Source organism: Thunnus maccoyii, chromosome 20 (genome assembly GCF_910596095.1).
Source record: "Thunnus maccoyii chromosome 20, fThuMac1.1, whole genome shotgun sequence".
Taxonomy (NCBI): domain Eukaryota; kingdom Metazoa; phylum Chordata; class Actinopteri; order Scombriformes; family Scombridae; genus Thunnus; species Thunnus maccoyii.
Window position 1 is genome coordinate 5037798 of NC_056552.1, and position 22664 is coordinate 5060461.

At 38.1% G+C, this 22664-nt stretch overlaps 1 protein-coding gene across 1 annotated transcript in view; it reads right to left on the minus strand.

Moving 5' to 3' along the window:
- Positions 1-22664, minus strand: part of LOC121887185 (formin-like protein 1) — a 49143-nt gene that overhangs the window by 24996 nt on the left and 1483 nt on the right. The window contains exons 2-7 of the mRNA XM_042397816.1: positions 7915-7998; positions 6858-6941; positions 4495-4568; positions 4006-4089; positions 3670-3813; positions 1000-1087 (exon numbers count right to left, since the gene is read on the minus strand). Coding sequence (XP_042253750.1) covers positions 1000-1087; positions 3670-3813; positions 4006-4089; positions 4495-4568; positions 6858-6941; positions 7915-7998 — 558 coding nt within the window. The remainder of the gene's footprint in view (positions 1-999; positions 1088-3669; positions 3814-4005; positions 4090-4494; positions 4569-6857; positions 6942-7914; positions 7999-22664) is intronic.

Here is a 22664-nt window from a genome sequence, read left to right on the forward strand (position 1 = left end):
GTGAGCTACAAGACTGACTGTAATCACATTTAATTTCCTCTTCTTATCATTATTAATTTAACCTCATCAAATGTTTTATATTATATGGAAGCCTATTTCTACCACAAAAAGAAGACATGAAATGTTAGAAAACGACACGTCACATTTTTTGACTTACTTAAACCAGATTTGAAGATCTGCTGTACAAAGTCAAGATTATGAGACAGTAAATCAAAATAATGACACACAAAGTCAATATTTAGACTTTTAAAGTCAGAATTATGAGCTACAATAGAAAGAAAGTCAAAATTTTGATCTTATAACTTCTATTAATGTTGATCAGGAAAGTCAAAATACTGAATGTGTATCTCATAATCTTGACTCATAATTATGACTCAGTATCTCTTAGATGTGACTTGACTTTGACTTAGAATAAAACATTTTGATTTAGTATTTCTTCATTTTAATTGAGAAAGTAAAAATTGTGAATTTGCATCTCATAATCTTGATTTTGAAAGCCAATTTTTGTCTTCTCATAATGTTGAGTTAAACTGGGTTATAACACACTATAATGTGGTTTTAAGCAGATATAAGAACATTTTTAAGGGTTTATTAAGGTACAGCATTTGTTAACAATTATAACTTATGCTATGAAGACTTATTTTATATTATTACAACTGTGTTTTACTATATTTTCATTCACGTTTATACACCAGCCTCCACTATGGATGCCCACAGGAGGAGTTATATTTAACAAATACATTAATAAACACTTTTATCTGGTTATAGTGTGTTATAATAAATATTCAATGTTTATATACTGTTTATAAATGCTAAAACTGTTCCCAAAAGTCAAAAGTTTGACTTAATATCTCATTAGATTTCCTTTTTTTTTTCTTCTCCCGGCAGAAATGGGCTTCCATACATTTCTGTCAAACATGACAAATAAATTATAGGCTATGACAATAAAAACATTAAAAAAAAAAAGATTACATAATGAGTAGGTGGTTGTAAAAATACCTGGTAGTTCATGATGGCACGTAAACACATGATGCCGAGATGAACGTCGTCTTTCTGGCTCACGGCACGTGAGTGTCTCAGGGCCTTCCTGGTTTTTTTTGGACATTTACAGTCAGTTACAGTTGTGTTGTCTGTAAATCTACACTAAAATATCAACCTCAGGGCACTTTTCACATAGAGCAGGTCTACACTGTACTCTTTAATTTACAGAGACCCAACATTCCCCCATGAACAAGCACTTGGCGACAGCAGCGAGGAAAAAAACTCCCCTTTAATGGGAAGAAACCTCAAGCAGAACTGAGCTCTAGGTGGGCGGCCATCTGCCTTGACCGGTTGGGTTGAGAGAGAAAGAAGGAGGGGGAGACATATCTACAGTATCAGTCGGCTTGCACATTATCTTGTATAACTATATCTGTTTGTCGCAAAGTGGTGGCTGCAATGATTGTATGTGCTTAAATTAGATTACATACATATATCAATAATCAATTCACTGATTGCAATATGGCAACTGGGAAGTTGTAGATCAAATAAGTGCTGCAGGGCTAAATATAGACGCCCAGGTGTGTAATGATAGGTTTGAGTGTCTGTTGATTTGTTTCAGTCAGACATTTCTCACATTCATGCTTAAACAAGTCATACTTAAACACACACACACTTAGTCTGTGAGCATCACGTTACTGAACGAGAGGCCGCACACGCACACACACACACAGAAGTATTCGCTATGACAAGAATGCAGTCGCTTCAGATGAGGAAGATTAAGTGTCTGAGTCTGTGAGCTACATGTTCATTTGCAGCGTGACGTCAACACAAGAGCTTGTTTTCCCTCGAGAGTTCGTTTCAACGAACTGCATGTTCTTAGAGCGTCTTGACGACTGCGACGCTGCTGTCAGAAATTATTCAGTGATTGTCAGACTGAAAGCAGAGCTCAGGGCTAAACAGCTCTGCAAAACAACATTTTTTTCTTTGACAGTTCAGACATCAAATTTGTAAAATTTGACATGATGCACCGTAATAACAATATATTAACAGGAGTGCATCAATATTAATATCACATATAAATCTTTTATAAATCATACTATTTTTTATAATTTAGTAAATTATGTAGTAAGGTAATAAATATTTTTATGTGCTAAGGTCTCCCTTTTAGTCTCAATGGGACCTGTTTAAATAAAAGTTATGAATAAAGTTACACCCGATTTTTGTTTATTTGATTTATTATTTGTTGAATGTTAATTAAAAAAATATCTGTATACATGTGTGTGTGAGCAACATGAGCCACTACTTAATTTTGTGTGTCTGTCTGCTCTCTGTATTGATCCAACTGTATTTGGATATCAAATACAAACCACTGTACTGTACAACTGTGTCATCTGTCGAGAGTGATGAAGAGTGGTTTGTCAGAAACAATATTTGTTTGCACTGAACTTAATCTTTGCAGCAGAGGAAGGATTTGTGTGTGTGTGTGTGCATGTCTGTGAAACATAAGTGTGTGTGTGAGTGAAGACAGAAGGTCACATATATGCACTAAATGTCCAGTATTTCATATTAAAGTACCAGCTTTATTAATGGCTAAATATAATGTATTCATGATTTTGTTTGCTTAAAACAATTTTAGCAATTGGCCTAATCAATAATTGTATGTTTTTATACTTGACGTCTCATATAGTTTTATACACTGTACATCTTTTCAGGTTATGACTGTTACTGATGTGCTACTGACAGCTGACATATTATTCTGGTTTTCTGTTATTTATATACTGTTATGATGTTGGATGTTAAACATGGTTCCAAATCTTGAGGTGAATTTATGTAGAAATGCTGCCTGTAAGTCAAAAGTCAGGGCTTCAATCTGCTTTGAAAGCTTAGTTTGCAAGGGTTTTTTCTACCTTTTTTCTGCTGATGTCAGCTGCCCATTCTGTAGCCTTGGTTGCTAAGGTTGTTGCTAAGGCTTTTCCATGTGTTGTTTGCATTTTCCACTCTCATATTTCAGATCGGATTTCAGCTTAAACTTGTACAGATGTATTTGAGAGGGTGACATTTCAAGTAAAGAATGAATACAGAAGTCAGCCGTGTCGCAGCTTCCTAAAGCTGACCAATCAGAACAGAGTTAGCTCATTGGGAGGCGGGCCTTAAAGAGACAGGAGCTAAAACGGCCTGTTTCAGACAGAGGCTGAACTGAGGGGCTGCATAAAGGGGACAGTATAAGATAAATAAGGAGTTTTTTAATTGTAAATCATGCAAAGATATTCCAGTTGAGCCGCAGATTAAAAATGTAGATCTGGAGATGTGCAGAATCTGTCCCCTTCATTTGTTATTATTATCATCACAGAACAGTGATAAGATATTTAATAAGAGCAAGTTTTGGGTTCCTCGTCTGGCATTACTACCTCTGTCTTTTTAGCTACTTCTTTAAAAGACATCGGTGGCGTATTAGAAAGTAAGAAACCAATAACCCTTCTATTAATGACTTTCTAACATTAAATTTTTAGAACTTAATTAGCTAATTATTAAAAACTGAGTGAGCCCTTTCTCAGTTTTGACCTTAGAAAAGGAAGCTAGAGAGTGGAACCTACATTATATACCTGTAAATATTGATATGTGCAGTATCTGCATAGAAACATCAGTGGTCATTATCGTACTGGGACATTCAGTCCACAGCGTCCTCACCTGACCGTGAAGGCCTTACTGGCCTTCGAGACACCGTGAGTTGGTGAGTTACTGGCACTTCTGCTCAGATCTTCCACTGACATGTCCATAGTTCTGCTTTTGTCTGCGGGCAGCGTGCCGTTGTCCAGACTGTCGGCATCATACCTGCGAGTCACAGTCATGCAGGCAGATGTAATAAACGGTCATGACTTTCTTTATATAGACTAGATTGTTAAACTGATAAAGTGTCCTCACTTTATCAATTGGCTTGTGTGAGGGAGATAAGACAAACATACCTAAGCAGTGACTATTAGAGGAATGAAAATACCGGTAATAGTATTTCAAGCTGATACCTACATGACAGCACTGTGGGCAAAGGACAGATAATCCACAAGAACATCTAAGCCTTGATTCTCCTCGTTGAGGAACTCCTGAGCCCAGCTGGAAGGAGGAAAATATGTTTAAAGTTATTGACGCAGCTGTAAATGGTAACAGATTCCACATCTCTAATATTATACCATTTCAAAATTGTGCTAATATATTAGCAAAACAATAATGTGAATGGATAAAACATGTGGTTCGCTAAACTTCCTCCAAACAACAATTGTGCACTCATAATAGTAACCCAGAGTCTGAAGTATTGAAAGTTAAACACTGTTTTGAACATCAGTGAATATAGAAAAAGTTGTCTGTCCGTTGATAGAATGGAATAAAATACTTTATTTTAAGCTTTTGTCAGAATTTATTGGCTCAAGGTATTTTACTTCTAATTTGTAGGATACATTCGTCCATGTTTTAAACAATACGAAACATTTTTCCTTACATGGGAACTAGAGTGAAACTCACCCGATATGATTGGTCCTCAGGGAGATCTCCAGCTCTCTCAGGACCTGCGTGGATTCCTGGACGCGTCTCTTAAACTGACAAAACACATGCGAGGTGGTAAATACTTAATTAATTAGAAAATGTAGAAAAAAAAAAATACCATGATATTTCAGTGTAATGACTTGTAACATGGACTTAATAAGCAAGCAAGCTTTCTGCCGGTGAAACGAGCTGTATATTCATAAAACACACTAATTTAATAGTGCAAGACATCCCAATAAATAAATATAAATACTATCTTATCTTCTGATTCAAATCAGTCATACACATACAGGGATTAATTACAGGGAGGAAATTAAAAAGTGAACCATCAGGCCAGGATGTAAAATTACACTTTTCACTGTAATCTTTATCTAATATTTCTGCTAAAATCAATGTTTCCATTAGCAAAGTATCTTTTAGAAACAACTATAAACATTTGAACACTGTAGTGATGTCTGAATGTAGGAACAGTAAAAGTTTTTAACAGAATACAGTTTGGACTCCTGAATGACAAATGTATTTTACTATTTATCTAGTTTTGTTTTGATGCTTTGCTCTGATCGTTTAGAAAGAGCGATGATAAACCAGTTGTACATTTATAATTTTTAAAATTATATTCTAAACAGTCCTTTCCATGACAAACAGGACATAAAACATAGCTGAGGGTAGAAAGGCAAAATCAGTGAAGTTGAGAGAGAAAGGTGGAAAGTTTTCAGGCTAGCTAGCTAGCTTGAAATTAACATCTCTGTCTTGCTTTAGCTGTCTAGCTGACTGTCCGTTTTGTAGTTTTTACAAATATGTGGTCTGCATCTGGCTGTTTTACTTCTTGACAAGTATAAAAGGCACCACCAGTTAGTGTGTGCTCCTTGCCATTAGCAACCAATGCTAATAGGCTAACTGGACAGGTTCACATATTTGAAGTCTTCTTAAAACAACAGTCAGGAGCCAAAATAAACACTGAAACAGGTTTTTCTTGCTGTAATCATTCCTCCTGTTCATACTGACCATTAGAAGATCCCTTCATAATGTACTTATAATGTAAGTGATGGAGGACAAAATCCACAGTCTTTCTCCTGTGCAAAAATGTATTTAAAAGTTTATCTGAAGCTAATATGAAGCTTCAGCGTCCAAATGAGTCAAATCAAGTAGATATCTTTCAAGTCTTACAGTCTTTTTAGTGCCAAAGTCCCTCTTTTTGTTACTATACTTCCACCACAGCTCAACAGGGAAACACAAAGAGGGAATTTGATGCTAAAAAGACTGTAAATGTGTCAGATATCCACTTGATATGACTAACTCAGACTGTTGAAACCTCATATAAGCTTCACATCAACTTTTAAATGACTGTGAGGGCACACTGTGGATGTGCAGAGAGCCCAGTATTTGTATTTGTATCTGTATTTGTTGAGGCAGCAAAATTATTTGTATTTGTATTTGAATAAAAGTGGACAGAGGCTTAAAAATCCTGTTTTTGTATTTATTATGCTTTCAATTTTAGAAAATTAAAGTGTTACAATGAATGTTCATGAATAAACTACCTTACGAAGGAGGTCCCCACACCGGGTCTCAAACTGGAGTCTCCCAGATCATAGACGACTGCACTGATTACTGAGCTAAAACTTTACTCATCACCTCATTGCAGACAGACCTCTACCTATTTATACACCAGTAACAGAGAGACAGCACAGCGTGTAACATATAGGGAAGAACTTCAAAGACAATTCTTGCTTTGTACTTTTCATTTATTGCCTATTTTTTACAACCTAACTTTGTGGAAAGAAGAAGGGGAACAACAGGTTATGGAGAGTCCCTCGGGAACTGGCATTTGACATGTTTTTGTTTTTTTTTCTTCCCAAAAACAAATAATTTTTAAAATATTTGTAAGAAACAAATATTCGTATAAAACCCACTATTTGTGCTTTGCCGAATAATGTATTTGTATTCGGGCACACCCCCAGTGGACACACAGTGGATTTTGGCCTCCATCACTTACATTGAAAGCACATTTGAAGGGGATCTTTTAATATCCAGTATGAACAGGAGGAATGATTACAGTGAGGAAAACCTCTTTCATTGTTCATATGGACACCTGACTGTTGTTTTAAGACACACTTGAAAAATTGTGAAACTGTCCTTTAATCTCTTTCAAATATTTGTGTAAACAGTAAATCTCAAAGATCAGATTTGACAGGTTGAAATATTTCCAGTATTTATTTTTCTGCCACAAAAAGCTAAAGAATTTTATCAACTACATTTTTCAGGAAATAAGATAATAAAAGTCTTTTTAATAATGAGTTTTTATATCAAAACTTATCAAACTGAAGGCGGATGTGAGTTTTTACCTTTCGACTGACACCTCCGTGGTCGAGGTGACTTTTCAGTTTCTCCAAATAAGCAGATGGAGGATTCTTCACTTGGAACCGCTCCTGTGGATGAAACACACACACACACACACACACACACACACACACACACACACACACACAGACCTCTAATTATATCTGATTGCAGTACTGCAGCGTGGGGAAAGGGGACCAGAGTGCAGTTTGATTGCACAGCTTCTCTTATGCAAATGGGTTTGATCTTAACAAGCCTAACGAAATTATTCCACAGTGTGCAGCAGTTATATTCACACACACATCAGCTGTACCAGTCCCACTTGTGTCCTTTAGTTAAACAATCTGACAAATCTTTACATTAATATTTATAGTTAATTGCATTTTATCCATCTTTGAAATTGGTCAGGGCTTCCATTTTTGTCCAGTTATAATTATCTTTCAATTAGGAAAAGCTGTATGAGTCACTGTATGACAGAGGCAGGTGTCCTCTGTCACTCTCCCATCGGGACGCAGGTTGTTATGGACCTCCCTGTGGTTGCTATGGTGATGTACAATATTGATGAGCTTTCCCGTATGTGTTCGGGAGAACTGAGGTGCTTGGCATTATATGTTTATGTTACATGTATCATTAGCTGCAGAGCTGTAATGATTAGTCGATTGATAGAACATGAATCATCATCTACAGTATTTTGATAATCAATTAATTTTTTAAGTCAATTTACAAGTGAAAATGCCAAACACTTAATGGTTCTAGCTTCTCAAATGTGAAAACTTGCTGCATTTTCTTGTCTTACAAGACAGTAAACTGAATATTTTTGGGGTTTTTGGATGGTTAATTGGACAAAACAAGATTTTGCCTTGAGCTCTAGGAAACCGTGATGGGAATTTTTCACAATTTTCTTATGCTTTATATAACAAATAATTAAACAAGAAAAAAAATGGGAATAATCGTCATTTGCAACCCTAATTAACTGCACTCATTCAAAATACCCACAGAGATAAACTTATGACAAGTTGGGATGCATCAGTAGTTTCGGTGGAAAACATAATTGTGACCCACCTGGTCACAGATCAGGTCCCACTTCTTCTCGTTGTCGTACTGACTGAGGATCTTCACCTTGTCGGGAGGAAGATTCATCGTGTTCTGGAAGTAGAAATGAAGAAAGCTTTTGTGTAAAAGGGCAGAATGTTTATTACGGAAAATACCAAACTGCTGCATGACAGAAGAAGATAATTTAGCAAAACAATTTAGCTTTTTGCAATTTCTGGAAAGCTTCTTATTTTGCAAAAAGAAATGAGAGGCTCAGTTTCCTAAAATGTTGTGTCAGTAAATAATGTTATGCATCCAAACCTACTTTTTGTGGCCAAAACTATATGGACACCTTAGTCACCTTAGTATGTGGATTAGACTGATATCTGTTTGTTGTATCATGAGCATTAAACTGCTGCTGTAACAGCCTTCATTCATCTGGGAAAACTTCCCAGCAGATATTTGAACCTGTCTGCAGAGATTTGATCTCATTCAGCCTCAAGAACATTAGTGATGTCCAACACTGATGCTGGGTGATAAAACCTGGATCCCAGTCGGTGTTCCAGTTCATCCCAAACGTGGATGGGGTCAGGGTCAGAGCTCTTCCACACCAAACTGGGGAAAACTATAAGTATACACTTTATTTTTATTCATTTTATACAAATTTCATGTTCTGGAAATTAGTATGAAATGTAAAACAAAGTGTTACCAAAATTGTTCAAAGATGTGTTTAAGCAAAAACCAAATACACTAAAATTATCATTCAACACATAAAACTAGACACTGACAGGTATGTTTTTTTTGTGTGTGAAAGGATTGGTAGGAATCAAATTTACTAAGAATTGCAAAAAAACATATGAATCCACATATAAACCGACTTTTTAAAAACATTTTTCTTATAATTTGGACCAAATTGCACCACAATGTTTTGCAAAAATGAACAGTTACATACCTGCTAATTAGTACTAAAAATGTCCATGAAATTAGTATAAAATGAATCGACCGTATAAACATAAAGTGTTACGAAACTATTTCTTTATGAATCTGGCTTTGTGCAGGGGGGTATTGTTGAAACAGGAAAGTGCAAACTTTCCCCCAAAAAGTTGGAAGAACACTATTGTCTAAAATATCATCGTATGTTGCAGCATTAAGATTTCCCTTCACAACAAACACTGGACCCCCTCAAGGCCCCTGGACGCTTCTTCAATCATTCATGGCTCCAGCGTAAATGATTACATGTCACTCAGAGGGACATCGCCGTCCTCTTTGACTCACTAGTCCTGTGCTGAGTCACTCTGTGAGTCAGAGGTCTTTGTCTGTGCTCCTTGGTGCATCATTATGACTGATAAGTTACTGTTGTCACAACAGACCTGCTGCTACTGATGCACCAAGTTGTCACATTAGCATTTTTTGCATGCTTTATCTATATTTAAGCCAGGATTTGCAAAATACAAGCAGATACTGTACTTTGATAACAATGCTCACTAACAAACCAGTCATCCTAAACTCTCGGTGTCAGCTGTTTTTTAAATCGAGCTGATGTGGTTGCAGACAAGTTTCTTTATGCGGATAGCATACAGACAGCAGACTGCAAAATCTCCCCGCTGTACATAAAGTTTCGGAAGCTGCACCGCACATATGCACCACTTTTCACACCCGTTAATGCACTGTTGGTGTCCCATATAATAAACAGATTCCAGCTCTCAGACACGTCAGCCGCACTAATTATAACTCACACACATGAAACTGGGCTAGTCGACAGGAGACTCACACAGCTACACCATCTCCTCTCTTTGCTTAAATGCTTATTATCCTCCTCATATGACTTATCTGCTGCAGCTTATTGTTCGACCTCACACCTCCTGTGTGACTGACGCTGAGCAACTTGAGCTTCCGTCACAAGGTCACCGAGAGTGTGGAGTCATCAACACTGACTCAGTCTGCTGAGGAATGTCCAGCAGTAGTTACTTACTGGTGATTTGCTGCGTGCCTCAGAGCTCAGACTTAAGCCTCAGTTGCAACAGATTCACAGTTTGTGAATATAAGTTTTGTTGTTTTATAGTATGGAATAATTAGATTATACATTATTTTTGTATCATTGTTTTTAAAGGACATGGCTGGCGGTGACAAGTTCCTTCATTATGAAGAGTTAAGTCAAGTTAGTTTGTTTAGAAATGGCTCCAAAGACTAATAACAGCGATCACGTTTTCAGTCTCCAGAGAGTAGTTCTGTGTAACAGCCGATCCACATAGAAAGTGTTTTTAGAAGCGTTTTTGATGCCCGTCATTCACACGTCTCACAGAACAGATACTGTACACTTTCATGTTGAAAGCTACTGTGTAGACGTCATGCGTGCCATGCTGAAAAACAGGGGCACAGCAGATAGCAAACAGCACAGTAAATCAATGGCGTCGTGCGCTGGGTGTGAATCTGATAAATGAGGCTTGATGAATTCTGCTGGTGGGTCAATAAGTGCTGGTTAGATTTGGCCGCCTGGATCGCTCTTAAACAGCACAAACTGATAAACTGAGAAAACAACTGTACTGTTAGTTCACTACACAAAATCAACAATATTACTGAGTAATTTTATTCTTTGTGTTGTTTTGTTCTTGGGAGATATCACTCTTTAAAATTGATCAACAAGAAATGCAACACACATGTTACTGTGAGAAAGTGACTGAGCCTTATTCTACACCAATAACACCAATTCTTAGCATCAAATTTATCTCTCTTTGTGTAAACCTGCATAGTAAGCAGACAGCATGCACAGAGAGAGGGAGATGTGTGCACCAACACATGTACAAACTGTAGAAAAAAAACCACTTGCATCCAGCCAAGAAACCACAAGGTTTAACTCAATCCTGCAGCTTTGACCTTTAGACTGAGACTATTTTGTTGCAGTTTGAAATTTCTTCACAAAACTTGATAATCTGTATCTTCATTAATCACACTACTGGAGAGATTTGACATTTGATTTTTGAGTATCAGCTGGTTTATTTGTGTGTTAAGCACAGAATGTTCTTCATGTTTATCTTAATACTTAAAGGGGAAGTAACATGCACATTTCAAGGTGTATATTTATATTCTGGGGCTCTACTGGAATATCTTTGAATGATTTACAGTTAAAAACTCCTTATTTATCTCGTACTGCTTCTTTATGCAGCCCCTCAGTTCAGCCTCTGTCTGAAACAGGCCGTTTTAGCTCCTGTCTCTTTAAGGCCCGCCTCCCTCCTGATTGGTCAGCTTTAAGAAACTTCCTCCTGCGTAAACAAACTATAATTACAAGATTTCACCTCTTTTTTCTCATTTTTTACTCAAAATATAAACTTCTCAAATACATTCATACATGTTGGAGCCTGAATCAGTTCCAAAATATGTGAGTGGACAACGTGAACAACACATGGAACAACCATAGCAACAACCATAGCAACAAACACTACGGAACATTTGTGGGCATGTGTGAAAAATCGGAACCCCCTCACGAGGAGGAAGTAGAGGTAACTTTGGAAACAGAGCGTTCAGAGCACAGACTGTATAAAAATATGGACGTAGTTACCGTGACGTCACCCGTTGGTTTCTGAAGAGCGGTTTTGAAGCTCAAAGCAAGCCGGCCGTCACCATCTTGGCAGTGTGTGACGAAGCCTAACTCCCAGCCAATGAAAAATGGGCAAAGAGGCGGGCCGAATGGCTGAAACAAGACACCTAGCAGCTGGAGGACCTGTCACTCAAAGCAGCCATGTCCTTCATTATACATAACTTTACAGCTTAATAAAATTTAAACCCCCCCGTACAGTTGTCATGAAAGAGGAAATTAGCTACAGAGACCAAAACTGTTTTTTGTACCAGGCTGTAAACATGTTTATTTCTGCTGTAAAGTTGGGCATTTTAACATGGGGGTCTCTGGGGATTGATTCGTTTTTGGAGCCTCAAGTGGCCATTCAAGGAACTGCAGTTTTTGGCACTTCCACATTGGCTTCATTTTACGGCTCCAGAGGTTACCACTTGGTTCAGAGCAGGCTGAAGCCCTGATTTTTGAATTTCAGGAAATGTTTTTACGTATGTTCCTTTCAAGTTTTGTGACCATGTTTAGCATAGACATCCAACATCATATGAGTATATAAATGACAGAAAATCGCAACAAGCAGGATATGTCCCATTTAAACTTTTATCGCTTAATGATTTGAGATAATCAAATCAAAATAAGAATGCGGTTTAGATGTACAGGTCAATACATTTACTATGTACTGAGGTCAGTCAGCAGTATGTGATCTTTCATCCATCTCATAATAGATTTTTGGGCATTTAATTGTAAGTATTGTACCATTAAATTAACTGCTTGTAACTATCTAAAAAGGCACAATGGAAAAACACAAGTAAACTATGAAACCATTATAGAAAATGATTTGTATTGTATATTCAGAAAGCAGTGTGACAGGTGTGTTTCATGTTTATAAATAAACATGATGTGTAAATGTGCATTGTTTGTTCTTCAGAAGGCTGCAGATGGACATACATATGTATGAAAAGTTTGACCATGAAAGCATCCTTAAGAATATGTCACATTATGTTGGGATAATACAAACAGTAGAGATCAAGCTTCCTGCTAACATCCACCAACATGGATGATACATTTAATCACTTTCTTTAAAAGATACAGCTGATGTTATACTATATTTATCTTTTTGCCCTCATCAGCAAAAGATCAAGCCAACAACGCCGTAGTTTCTCTGTCAATACTTTAAAACTTTCCTGCCCTCTCTGTGGCACTTGTCACATATGAATGTTTAAAAATGGCTCAAAAATGTATATTGTTTTATTTTTTAAAAACACAGTTTGGTGCTGTAGTTTTAACGTGACTGAAACAGGAGGAAATAGTGTATTTGCTTTGTGGACTATTTTCAGTGGTGGATTAATACACACTTGTTGTTCTAGTGAGTATTTCTGGCAGCAGGACGGTGTGCGTTTGGAACTGAATCAAAATAAACTACAGTGTGTGTATTCATGGTGATGAAGAAACATGCCATCCAGTGTCACATGTGGCTAATTGTGTTTTTAATAGTTTTTGGACAACAATGGAGCTTTATGGCACAGAGGAATTAAATATATGAGGCTTTGAATTCACGTACAACATTTGGTAGAAGGATCAATTTGTTGACAAGAAGAGAAGTAAAATATAATCGCTTTATTCAACAATATCAGCACCAGCAGATTAGCCCAGCTGGCAGCTGGCACTAAGCTCAGCTAGTTTGCTAAAAATGAGAACATTTTTGTGTGTTCTCCGCTGAATGTTGTTTTTTTTCACATGAACCTTGACAGGAAGAGTGTGCTTCAGTGTCGAATGTCAGCATCTAATCAGATAATCATTCACTGAACTGTTGAGGATAGATACACCGGATGGTAATGTGGTCAGCAGGGAGTTGTCTTTGTGTAAAACACAACCTGTGAGGCACAAGTTTCACATTCTGATGATTTTCTATAATTTTATTATCATCAACAAATCTCGTGTGCAGAGCCAAACCAACAATGAACTGATCTACTAACAAGTTTTGTGTCTGTATCCAAAGCTTGAATATATCTTATCCTGTGTGCTGTAGACCTCCATCCTAAAACTATTAAAAACAAGTCAGTGAGCCACACTGCTGCACTGGGTGACATGTTCCTTTATTATGAAGCGTTTGGTCACGTAAGTTTGTTTAGAAATAACCCCAAAGACTAATAACAGCAATCACGTTTTCGGTCTCCAGAGAGTAGTTCTGTGTAAGACACCACTGAGCATGTGCAAGAACACGGTTCTGTTTACAGCTTCATTAACTTGTTGTGCTACATATCACAACCTCTTGACTTTGACCTCAAGTTCTTTGAGAAAGTAACAATGTAGTGTACACTGATGTGTTTTTAATAGTTTTGGGACAACAGCAGAGGTCTACGGCACAGAGGAATGGGATATGTCAGACTATGGATACACACACAATATTTGTTAGTAGATCAGGTCATTGGTGGTTTGGCTCTGCACATGATATTTTTGATATTATTGACAATAAGCAAAATATAGAAAATTGCCAGCCTTATCCTTTAATGAGCCTTAATCACCTCAAACTTGCTGATGGCTGTGTGTCCTTCTTCGGACCATTTTATTCACACAAAGTCATGTGAAGTGTGAAAGTATGCAGATGCTCTTGTCACACTCAAATTGGCAACCCCTCCTTGGCAACCTGCACGGTTTTCTGTGCTTACAAATCCATCTAACTCTGCTTTAATTATGCAAATTCAAGAGGCATTAATTAGTAAATTCAATGACCTTTACACCTGGTATTAGCATGCATGCTGAGCAACTGGACAGTATAAGGCACAAGGTTAATTTCAACAAGAAGTATAATGTGATGCATTTCTAAATCCATGTAAAACTGGAAACAGGAGCAGGAGGAGTAACAGTGGGATAAATTCAGCAGACAGAAGTAGGCTTTTTCATGAATCATGCATGATGATGCATTGCTGAATTTGCTGATTACCTCAAAAGGACGGATCAATGGAACAATCACGTTCATAGAAACAAGCTGTGTTATATACTGCTAACTCTATGATCGTCTAAATCACCCCGTTTCCACTCTCTCATAGAGGGCTGCCATTGTTTTGCATGTAATCTGATTACACTGAATCATATGTAACTTCATGAAGCAATGTGTCATTTAATTAATAACATTATAGGATCAATTCATTAATTTGAGAGGAAATAGTTTGGAATAGTTAGTCACTTTAACTTTTATGATTCCCAGCCGTTGTTAAACGCACTATGACGTTTGTGAAAGGAAAACCAGTGAGACACTTTCTTATTAAAATGGTGACTGGTGACCATATGTGACTGGTGAGCATGTCATTCCAGTACTATGGGCATAAATTGCTGCTATAACAGCCTCCACTCTTCTGGTTTCAAGCTGGGGAACAAGGGGTGTCCACATACTTTTGGACATATAGTTCACTCAGTAGAGGAGATATAAATCACTCTCTGGTGTAAATGTAATCCTAATAAATCATGCAAAAAAAATTAAACGTAGTATAAAAACAGAGGATATGGCAAGAAACAACTTAAGTGGATTGTGTCCCTTATATTCTGTTCATTCAGACCAGGTTGAATATGAAATTTGCAAATAAACTATTAAATTATGTTAAAATGTCAACCTGCTAAAAATACAGATCTGCCAACAAGATGGTAAATGTTATCTCCCCTCTTCTTTCTCCATCTTTCTCCATCTCTGTCTGTAAATACAGTACACAAATCCACAGATGTACATTTACAATTCCACCCACTGCCGCATTCCCTGTTGGGAAATATGCAAAGTGTTATGTAAAACACTGAGGAACAAGTACTCAACGTAAATTTGGATAGGAGATGAGTGAGTGGCGCCACTATCAGAATCACAAAGTGTGCAGATTTCTGCGGCTTTAATGTTGATTCTTTCAGTCTTTGAAAACACTGCAGTGACATCAGACGCAGACATCATAATATGATGAATAAAGCATCAATAAAAGCTGCCTGCAGAGAAGGACTGGCTTATATCACACAGAGATGCTGCCAGCAAACATGTGAATGTGTAAACACGCCGGCTCTCTACCATTATCCACAGTTTAAATCCACACCTATGAAGAAAGTCTGACACTTTTTCTCCCTCTTGCCCCTTTGAGCCTCTGCAAAATGAGAGTGTTTGAAGCATTCCTCACTTCCACCTCTTCACACACACACACACACACACACACACACACAGGCTGGCCGCATGAAGCCGACTGGTTTGTATGCAGACAGAGTATCTTCTCCAGTTAGCACACTCAGCAGAAGATATGGAGGGAGATATAGGATATGGCTGAGACGTGATCTATATTTGGTGTGATACAAAAGCAAATGTGTTCAGCACAGGAAGTGGAAGTGATTTTAGATGCAGCGTACAGTTCAACTGCTGCAGAGTGATGCCTTTTTGGGTTTTTTTTTTTTTTTCCACATGAAACATTCATACAAACACACACTGCTGTAGCTATACACATGCACAAGCAACAAAACCTGCAGCAGTTGTCACATTAATTCATTGCAGTGGACACCACACGACCCCGCCGCATCCATCACACACTAATCCTTCTACTGCAACACAGATTAAAGATGTGTACAACATGGATACACACTGTAAATAAGAACATCATATGCAAACATCCAACTCCAGTCCATGCAAAACAAGAGAGTCTGCAGTCTTTGTACTAGATTTGAAGATACAGTGTATGGTTCTGGATCATAGAAAGTGATAAGAGATGAGATCATTCAAAAGATAGTTTATCACTTATTCAATATGTCCAATAAAAATGGTTTGCTAACCACATGTGGAAAGTTATATAAATGCAGCCCATTTACTGATTAGCAGTCTGATGACTCAACAGATCTTTACAGCAGAGGACTGTATGTGAGGTCTTGCTTTCCTGGTTTTGTAACTTAGGTATAATTCATGTAGAGTACCTCTACTTTGCTAATGTTAAGTAAGTTTTAACAATTCACTATTGAAGTTTTACTAATGTTAATGTTAACTAGATATCTCAAGATGCAGCTTTGAGAAGAAGCTTGTCATTTTAAGGAAAACCAGAGATTCTGCTTTCTTTCATGTCCAGAAACTAGAGCGGTGTCATCTGTAATATACTAGAGATGCACGATATTATCAGCACATCATCGGTATCGGCCGATAAAAGCTCTAAAATGAGATGTCGGCATCGGCGAATTCTGGCAAATTCTGCCGAGTATGAGAGGCCGATATGACGCCATCTCCTCCGCCGCCTGACTGTGCTTCCCTTGATGGACTGTGTCACCCTGACGGTCCCGGTGCTTCCTCCGCAGGCTCCACTTCACTCAAGCTGCCCGTCAGACCCGCTGCTTCTTCCCACTTTAACCTGAATAACAAACCAGGACTCGGTGGTCCAGTTGGATCCACATAGAGAGCCGGGGCTAACGTTAGCAGGGAGGCTAGCGAAGGCTAGCTGGCTGTGCTTCCCTCCGGTCAGCTAAGGTTAGCGCCGGCTCTCCATGTGGATCCAACTGGACCACCGAGTCCTGGTTTGTTATTTGGGTTAAAGTGGGAAGAAGCAGCGGGTCTGACGGGCAGCTGAGTGAGGTGGAGCCTGTGGAGGAAGCACCAGGACCTTCAAGGAGAAACAGTCCTTCGAGGTGCTGCGGTGTTCGGCTGCACAGATAGGAAATCCCTCAGCTAACAGGATGTACCACTCTGTTTGAAAAATAAAAAAACTTTTTCTTCTTTTTGTTTCATAACAGCAGTTGGCAACCAGCGTATTAGGTACATTACCGCCACCTTCTGCTCCGGAGTGTGGACCGGAGATTAAATCCTACACATTAATCCTGTCTGTCTAATGAACTCAAAGAAAACTCTACTGCCTCACCCACTTGGCAGGTTCATTTTTAACACTGAGCTCCTGAACTCCAGTCTTCCTAAGTTCTTCATTCATATATTGTCTTTCTTGATCACACTTAGTACAATCTATGCTTGCAGGCATAATAGTCTCCTCAGCCAGCTGGAAAAAAATATGTGCATATATCGGCATCGGCAATCAGCCACAATGAGTTGGAAATATCGACGTATCGGATATCAGCAAAAAATCCAATATCGTGCATCCCTATAATATGCCATAATATTAATACACAACTGATGTACCTGCACATACAGAGTGACTGGGATGAATTGTCACTGAAAGTACCCAGGAGGATTTTCTGGAGAGAGCAGTTGTAACTGAGAGATTAAAAGAAAGATAATTCTCAGTATTTTCAGCTCCAAGTTGTGCATTATTATAACTCTGTAAAGTAAAAATCTCTCTTGGAGAACATAAACCTCTTTCAGAGCTGAACTATTGTCAACCTCAACGCTAAAGCTACCAGTGACGCAGCCCTTCCTCAAAAGAAATACGACAGTAGAGGTCGAAAATTCAGCCGGCAAAAACAACCTATGCTCACGTTTGAGTGACAGACGCCATCTAGTGGCCATAGTACTTATGACCTGCAGAGGTGACGGAGTTCAGATGACGTCAATATAAGGTGACAAATTTCTATAATCAGAGATGGCGGGCTGGGTGGCTGGTTAGATAGATAGATGGCAAAAAAGCAGACTTAGCTGCAAAGAGCTGTTTGTCTTCACCATAGCAACGGTCACTGAGGATCATGGGTAGGCTAATGTAGCCACTTCCTCTACCATTCAAAACTGACAAAAATACTTGATTTCTAAACCAAAATTTCACGGTCTTTTGAATTTGGTTTTCTGGATTTTCGTTGGGAAACAAAAAAGGAATAGATCACGTGATTTTGTTTTTCATTTTAAACCAAAAACGAAAAAAGGAAAAAACCATGTGACTTCCGTTTTTGGTTTCAAACGCAAAAACGAATTGGCTGAATGTCCGCAGACCTGTTCGATATTCAATCTGAAAAGGAATAACGATAAAACGAATCGGCAAAAACCAAAAACGGGCCGGGTTTGATTGGTTTTTCGTTATTTGATTCTGACATCAAAAACAGTTTTCCCTTTTTTGTTTTGAAACAAATTACAGATTTACCGTTTTTTGGTTTTTGAATCACAAATGAATTACGAATTATCCGATGATACCTTGACCTGTTTGCCTCCTGTTTCCAACTGCGAGTCAGGACAATTTTTTAAAAAACGTAACTACGATTGTTGTGGTGTTTTTACTGAAATAGTAACTTTAACCGATACCATGTTTCAAGTGATCATTTTAACCCAAACCATGATCTTTCTCTAACCCTAACCAAGTGGATTTTGTGCCTTAACTTAACCAGACCTCAACCACAGTGCTGTCACACCATAAAACATCATTACATTATAAAACGGTCCTGTGGGTCATTCGTCTGGTCCCCATCCTTCCTCTAGAGGAAAAATGCTTCCATGAGTCGTTGTGGAGTTCATGGAACAATCGACCTATGGGGTTGTTTAATTATGAGTGTTGATTGACGACACTGACGTCATGTCTTCTGTGTCGTGTTGTTTTGGAACTTTTTAATTACCTGCGGAGGAGCTTACAGCCCACAATTACTCACGAATTACACACATGACAGGGTTTGTAAGTGTAGTTCATGATGACATTATATTTTTAGACTCAACATATTCAGAGTTTGAGTTATATTCCTGGAAGTGTGGCCTTCCAAAAAGCACATCTGAAATTCATGTTTTTACATGTAAAAACTGATATTTCATTCGTTAGGTGACCACATGTGCTAATGTGAATTTATCACATCTAGAGCGCTGTTTCACGTGTGATTTCTAGCTTTCTACATGTGAAATATCTGAAAATCTTCAACATTTTTAGGTCATTATAGAGAAGGATACAAATACACGTATGCAGAAAATATACTGTAATTTAATGGTTAAATGAATCATTAAATGTGATGTGACTTTCTTGGTCTCAAGTCAAACATTTCTTAAAGGAGTTTTGCTCAGTATTTGCAAAAATATAAGTATAAATACTCAGTACTCTATATAGCATAAAGTATAATAGTATAAATACTGAGCAAAACCCCGGGTGGACCAGTATAAATCCTGGCAACTGCTCTGCTCCAACTTGCTGACATAAATCCTAAAATTAGATTTTACGGTAAGCTAATTTGAACATAATTCTAATAATTAAATCTCTCTTTCTGTTAAGTTTCATTATGGTGGCTGAAAAATCAATAATAGTACCTTAGTTCACCCTGCAGATTTTATAACCTTATCTTTAATCCTAACAGGTTCAGCAAATATCATAAAAATCGGCATTAATGTTTCGACCGAAAAGAAAGAACAGAAGGGTTTCGCCCTCACAGCGAGTGTTTTATGCTCACACACATTGATTAAACCGCCTCAGTGGAAAGGAAAAGCATTTATCAGGACTTTAATTGATCACCATTCACCTTCAGGAGGATAAGAAGGAAGGCCGTTTCTGTAAGTATGCTCACTGACAACAAGCCTTGGGCCTGTTTGTTTATGTTTCATGCTATCAAATCACAGTTCAGCTCAACATGATGTCACACATCATTATGCACCTCAGAGATTGAGATGATAAGACTGAGAGAATAAACAAAGGAATGCAGCTAATCACACAGCAAGCCGTCTGGCCACATATCGAACATAGCTGCGCTGTCAGACTCAAATCTATCTCTCCCTTGTTTTATTGTTTTTTGTTTTTTTTTGCAACTGTCACTGCATAGGCATGAGTTCAACATGCCACTGCTCGTATTCTTGTAAACAGGAGACAACTAACAGCTCAGTGAAGGAAGTAATGAAAAGAAAATTGAGTTACGGTCGAGGAATGCAGGTTGTCGAAGGAGTTGAGATAATGATTTTGTCGTAGTGGCTTTGACTCTGAGTGGTAGGGAAAGCCAAGCAATTAAAAGAATGTGTATCCAGTTACACTACATGGCCATATGTAGACACCCAAACATTGCACTCATATATTTTTGTTGAAAATCTTTTTCCAAAACCATGAGCTTTAATCTGCTGCTATAACTGCCTCTACTCTTCTGGGAAGGTTTCCCAGCAGATTTTGGAAGCTGGCTGCAGGGATTTGCTCACATTCAGCCACAAGAGCATTAGTGAGGTAGGGCACGAGACTTCCCGTCTAGGGACGAAGGTCAAAGTAGTGTGAAGTTGTTATTAGCATTGCAAAGCTGACATGGATGAATGGGGACAACAAAATGTGTGACTTGGACACATGAGGCTGAGTCTATGTTTTTTAACCATTAACCTTAACCAAATCTTAAAGGACAAGTTCACAATTTTTCAAGTCTGTTTGTGTCCATATGAGCAGAGGTTTTCCTCGCTGTAATCATTCCTCCTGATCATACTGGATATTAAAAGATCCCCTTCAAATGTGCTTTCAATGTTGGTGATGGAGGCCAAAATCCACAGTGTTCACACAGTCATTTAAAAGTTGATGTGAAGCTTATATGAGGCTTCATCAGTCTGAGTTAGTCATATCAAGTGGATATCTGACACATTTACAGTCTTTTTAAGCATCAAATTCCCTCTTTGTGTTTCCTCAGACAGTGTTTCCCTGTTGAGCTGCAGTGGAAGTATAGTAACAAAAAGATGGACCTTGGCACTAAAAAGACTGTAACGTTGAAAGATATCTACTTGATTTGACTCATTTTGATGGCTAAAGTTTCATATTAGCTTCAGATAAACTTTTAAATACATTTTTGCACGGAGCGAGGACTGCTGATTTTGTTTGAAGTTGTGTTGATGTTGTCCTAAGACGGACTTGAAAAACTGTGAACCCGTCCTTTGACCATGGCTGTAGAAGCTCAGCTTTGGAAGACACTGACAGATAAAGTCTTACTGCTGACAGCGACATCAGATCGGAAAACGCTCATGTATGGCGTATTGGAAGACAATGAAACCCTATTCATATTTTGTTGTTTAGTTTGGAGGAGTGGTTGTCAGCCACTGATGTTAAGTGATAAGATCTGAGTCAAAGTCGGCTTTCCAGTTCATCTCAAAGGCGTTGGATAGGGTTGGGGTCAGGGTTCTTTTCAGGCCAGTCAGGTTATTCCACACCAAACCGGAAAAAACATTTCTTTATGGAGATGACTTTGTGCACAAAGAAAATGTCATGTTGAAAGAGAAAAGGCTCTTCACCAAACAGCTGTAAGCTGACTGTTGTCTAAACTATCATTGTATGCTGTAGCATTAAGATTTCTGTTAACTGGATGGTTATGCTAGAGAAGAAGTAGTTTATGTGTCCGTTAACGTCAGAAATCAGTCATCAGTGTTTATGGCTGGTCCGAACAGTCAGCCATCATAGACGAGGGGGAGATGCAATAATTGTTAAAGATCCCCTCCAGACATGTTTAAAGACATATAAAAAATACTCTGCTTTTCATAATAATTTGTGTCTGAGATGGTTTCTCCATAAAGTTCAACTAGAAATTGGAAATGCTTAAAATGAGATGTACTCTTTCTACCTCATTAAAAATCCAGAATCTAGAAATATGTTTCATTTCAATAGTTTAACTACTGGATACAAGACACAAGACTGGAACGCGACTGACGCCAAACTAGTTGTGATGTCACAAATCATGCTCATAGGTACATCCCTTAAACTCAGATTTTCTGTAAATATGGAGGAACTTTCCCACTTTCAGCATGCATGGATGTGAAAACTCTGCACATGCATCATTCTGCACAGTGAAGCTCAAACATTCAAGGGAAGTAACAATGAGCAAAACGAGAATGAAGGATAGTCATGTCAAGAATGAAAAAAGAGAGCGAGAGAGAGAAGTTTAAACCCTGGCTCCTTCTCATCTCCCCACTACCAGCCAGACAGTGTGAAGTGGGTGTGAACGTCTGGTTATTGGTTATGGACAATCACAGACAATGGTCGGAAATCTGACGTCGGAAAAGGTGTGGGGGGGGGGAGGAGGTTTCTGAAGCTTTTCAAACATCTGACAAGCACTTCTTTGATGCATAAAGGCAGCTTGTGGGGCCAAACCCAAACCATAAAAAGCAAAAATTTCCACTAGAGTATGCGGTCGGGGGTGTCCACATAGTTTTGACTGAGACTCAGACTGGTGTATAACTCTTTGTGACATTTAACCTTCACTGACAGGTAAATTAAAGGTGCAGTATGTAGAATTTAGTGGCATCTAGCAGAATGGGCCTAGCATTAATTCAATATAATATTCATAAGTATGTTTTAATTAGTGTATAATCACCTGAAAATAAGAACCGTTGTATTTTGTTCCCTCAGAATGAGCCCTT